At 48.3% G+C, this 3,665-nt stretch overlaps 1 protein-coding gene across 1 annotated transcript in view; it reads right to left on the reverse strand.

The window, feature by feature from the left end:
• Nucleotides 1–3,665, reverse strand: part of HEXA (hexosaminidase subunit alpha) — a 39,766-nt gene that overhangs the window by 9,986 nt on the left and 26,115 nt on the right. Inside the window, exon 2 of the mRNA XM_024128888.3 lies at nucleotides 1,357–1,449. Within this exon, the coding sequence (XP_023984656.1) occupies nucleotides 1,357–1,449 (93 nt within the window). The remainder of the gene's footprint in view (nucleotides 1–1,356; nucleotides 1,450–3,665) is intronic.

Consider the following 3,665-nt stretch of genomic DNA (forward strand, 5'->3'; position numbering starts at 1 on the left):
GAATGAAATTGGGTCATTTGTAGAGACATGAATGGACCTAGAGACTGTCATACAGAGTGAAGTAAGTCAGAAAGAGAAAAAACAAATATCGTATATTAACACATATATGTGGAATCTAGAAAAATGGTAGAGATGAACCAGTTTGCAAGGCAGAAATAGAGACACAGATGTAGAGAACAAACGTATGGACACCAAGGCGGGAAAGCAGGGAGTGGGGATGGTGGTGGTGGGATGAACTGGAAGATTGGGATTGACATATATACACTAATATGTATAAAATAGATGAATAAGAATCTGCTGTATAAAAAAATAAAATTAAATTTAAAAAAAAGATAAGCTGTCATCCATGTGGATTTTTCCCTGTTATATATGGATAGTTCTCTTTCATTTAGGAATATAAATGCAATATATTATAAAACAAAAAATAACAACAAGGGACTTCCCTGGTGGTCCAGTGGTTAAGATTCCACACTTCCACTGCAGGGGGCACGGGTCTGATCCGCAGGGAACTAAGATCCCTTATGCTGCATGCCATGGCCAAAAAAAAAAAAAAAAGATAACATTTTTTTTTCTTTCAAAGAGGAGGCGTTCCCTGAGCAAGCAAGGCTGCACTCAGGCCTGGGGCCAGAGTGGGAGGGTGGTCATCCAGTGGCTCCGAGGCCCTGGAAGACAGTGTGTGAGGAGGGGCAGGCTGGTACAGATTCCTCTACAAAGCACCACCCACCCTGTGGGTCAGTTTCCCCACTGGAAACATAATTCCTGCCAGGCTTTAGCTCCAAGTATGAAGGGGAGAGGGATGCTTGGAGGGGTGAGTCCAGGTTACGACGTTCCCAGAGCCTTTGAAATCACCCTCCTGTCCCTTTGTCTCCAAGCTTCAGCTACTCCATCAGGAATGTAAGGAAGAAGCCAAGACCTGAATGTTCGCTTTGCAGACTGAGACGTCCCCAAATGCCGCTGCTCAGGGAAGACGGGTGGCAGCCACAGAACCAACGCCTTGACTTCATCTCGGTTCAAATGGCCAAAAACTCCTTCTCTTCCCAGGGTACGGTCTCTTAGAGAAAATCAGCAAAGTGTACAAGTTCCTAAAATGCCAGTGGGATTATATTCTGTCCAGAAGGCAGGTGTCCTGTGGGACTCAGTGAATAGCCAGTGTGATATTCACAGCCAACTGTCAGATGCTGGTTAGACTGCGTAGGAAAAATTCACCTTTGACGGCTCTGGGCACTTGGTGAGCCCTGGTCCCCACACTCATGGAGGGCTCCAGGCGTAGCATCTGCAACTTAGGCCAGGCCATCTGGAGTTACAGCTCCAGACAAGTGCTTTCTCTTCTCGAACAGGGAACAAGGTGGTACTTACAATTCTCCACAGACTCCAAAGAAGGAAACTGGTCACATCCAGGAGTGACAACAAGGATAGCCAACGAATTCTTCTCTGACGTATGCCATTTTCCTGCAAGGACAGGATGAACTCAGTGAGGCTGACCTGCCACCAGAAACAACAGGCAAAACTAAGGCCCTACAGAAGGGTTGCTGGCTCTGGTCCCTTCAGCTTGTGTGCTTGTGGTAAGGGGGAGGGGACGGATCTGCCCTTGGCACTGCCTAGTCATCTGTTCAACTTGGTCACTTCGGTCGTGCTCCGCTCTCCCCAGTAACCCGCCTGGCCCGTGTATGACTGACCTGGCAGCAGCTCTCTGTAACGGGGCTCTCTGTTTCTGACTTGTAGAGGCCAAGCACATGATTCCAAGACCTCAACAACTGCTTCTGAACTAAAGGTGGCTCTAGAGTACTGCTAGTCAAAGTGTGGTCTGCAGATTAGCTGCTGATTTGCAAACGGTGTTACTGATGGGTCACCAGATAGGGAGCTTATATGACTCCAGAATGTGAGGCAACTATGTCAGAGCAAACACACTGTTTAGGCCTAACAATTTTTCATAACAAGGTTTTCTTGTTGAAGGGAACAGTTTTACGTTCTGGTGCATATGCTTCTCATCTCATTGCAGACTGGCACTTGAAGTAGCACTGCTCTGGAGGGCTCCAGATGAAAGCTTCCAACTTTGTAAAAGCTCAGGGGCTAATGTGAGCAGATGAAGCAGATGACAGGAGGATCTTCTATGCAAAGGAGGCCTGACATGACCTAGCGGGCGCTCCAGCAAAGGCACATGGCCACCAGCCCATCCTGCTTCCTTCCTTCCTCTTCCCAAACAGGTTCTCTGTCCAAGGCAGACTTCTTCCCAACAGTGGAAAGCCATCCAGTAGGAGACAACATACTATCTAATATAGTTCAACAGATCCCAGTCTACGCAGAAAAAAAAGCCAAAATCAGAACACTAATGTACTGTCTCTTCCCACCCTCCCACTGGTTCTTCTCCGTGACCTTCAGGGTGGTTCTGATTGTACTGCTCCGAGCCTGAACCTCAGTGAACTCCCACTCTCTTATTCTTTTTCTGGCGCCACTTTCATCCCCACTGGCACCACAACATCCATGACTTCCTATGGAACTATAAAGTCAGGGGTAGGATGGTCTGGCAAAAAGCAGGGAGAGAGGTGGGGCTTCCCTGGTGGCGCAGTGGTTGGGAGTCCGCCTGCCGATGCAGGGGACGCGGGTTCGTGCCCCGGTCCGGGAGGATCCCATATGCCGGGGAGCGGCTGGGCCCGTGGGCCATGGCCGCTGGGCCTGCGCGTCCGGAGCCTGTGCTCCACAACGGGAGAGGCCACAGCAGTGAGAGGCCCGCATACCGCGCAAAAAAAAAAAAAAAAAAAGCAGGGAGAGAGGATTCAGAACCAAACTGTAATCCCAAATGTTATCTAACTCTAGGCAGAAGGAACCCAGGAGCCTTGAACCATCTCACGGAAGCCTGCTCAAATCTCCTGATCACTATACCACATGGCTGCATCTTGGCTTTCAGGCCGGCCAGGAAGCAAGCCAATCAGGGGCCCTTTCCCACCATAATGAGCAAACATATTCTTTCCCCTGCCTGTAAATACCCTGTTGCCCCACACTAATACCTGCTTAAACCCTGGAGGCAGAAGAGAATTTGAGGCTATTCTGGTACAGGCCAACTCACAACTCCATTCTAAACCCTGAAGACTCATCCCCACAACATAGGAGGACAACCAGACTTTCAGGGCAGAGAGCACGCTCAAAGCAGAATATGCAGGGCCATCCCAAGCTCTCTAAGCAGACAGGCCATCTCTACAAATCCCAAAGACCAAGGAGGACTTCACTGAGAGGCAGGCGTGAAGAAAACTATAAAAGAATATCCCTCCTTAAACCACGGCCTCATCCCTTGTCTCCTTATCCCCACCTGACCCCACACATTGTAGAGCCCCAATATCATTGTGTGGAGAGCTCATGTGCACATCTACCCAGGCGGGCATGCAAAAGAGGACAAAAGTCCTGAGTTGTAGTCTGAATCCTCTGGACCTCAGCCTACCAAATGGAGGAGAAATAACAACTATTCATATGCAATTGCCACGGTCACTGTCCTGATGATGAGAGAGGCTGCACAAACACCAGGTTTATCTGAACTTATTTAGAAGACAAGAAAACATCTAATTGCTGTTGTTATTATATTTTTGTTTTTCTAAAACACACCTAGTAGGTCTGTGTTTTGTTCCTGTCCTACCACTAATCTCTTCATGACATTTTTTTTTCTTAGATTCCAT

The sequence above is a fragment of the Physeter macrocephalus genome, chromosome 11 (genome assembly GCF_002837175.3).
Source record: "Physeter macrocephalus isolate SW-GA chromosome 11, ASM283717v5, whole genome shotgun sequence".
Taxonomy (NCBI): domain Eukaryota; kingdom Metazoa; phylum Chordata; class Mammalia; order Artiodactyla; family Physeteridae; genus Physeter; species Physeter macrocephalus.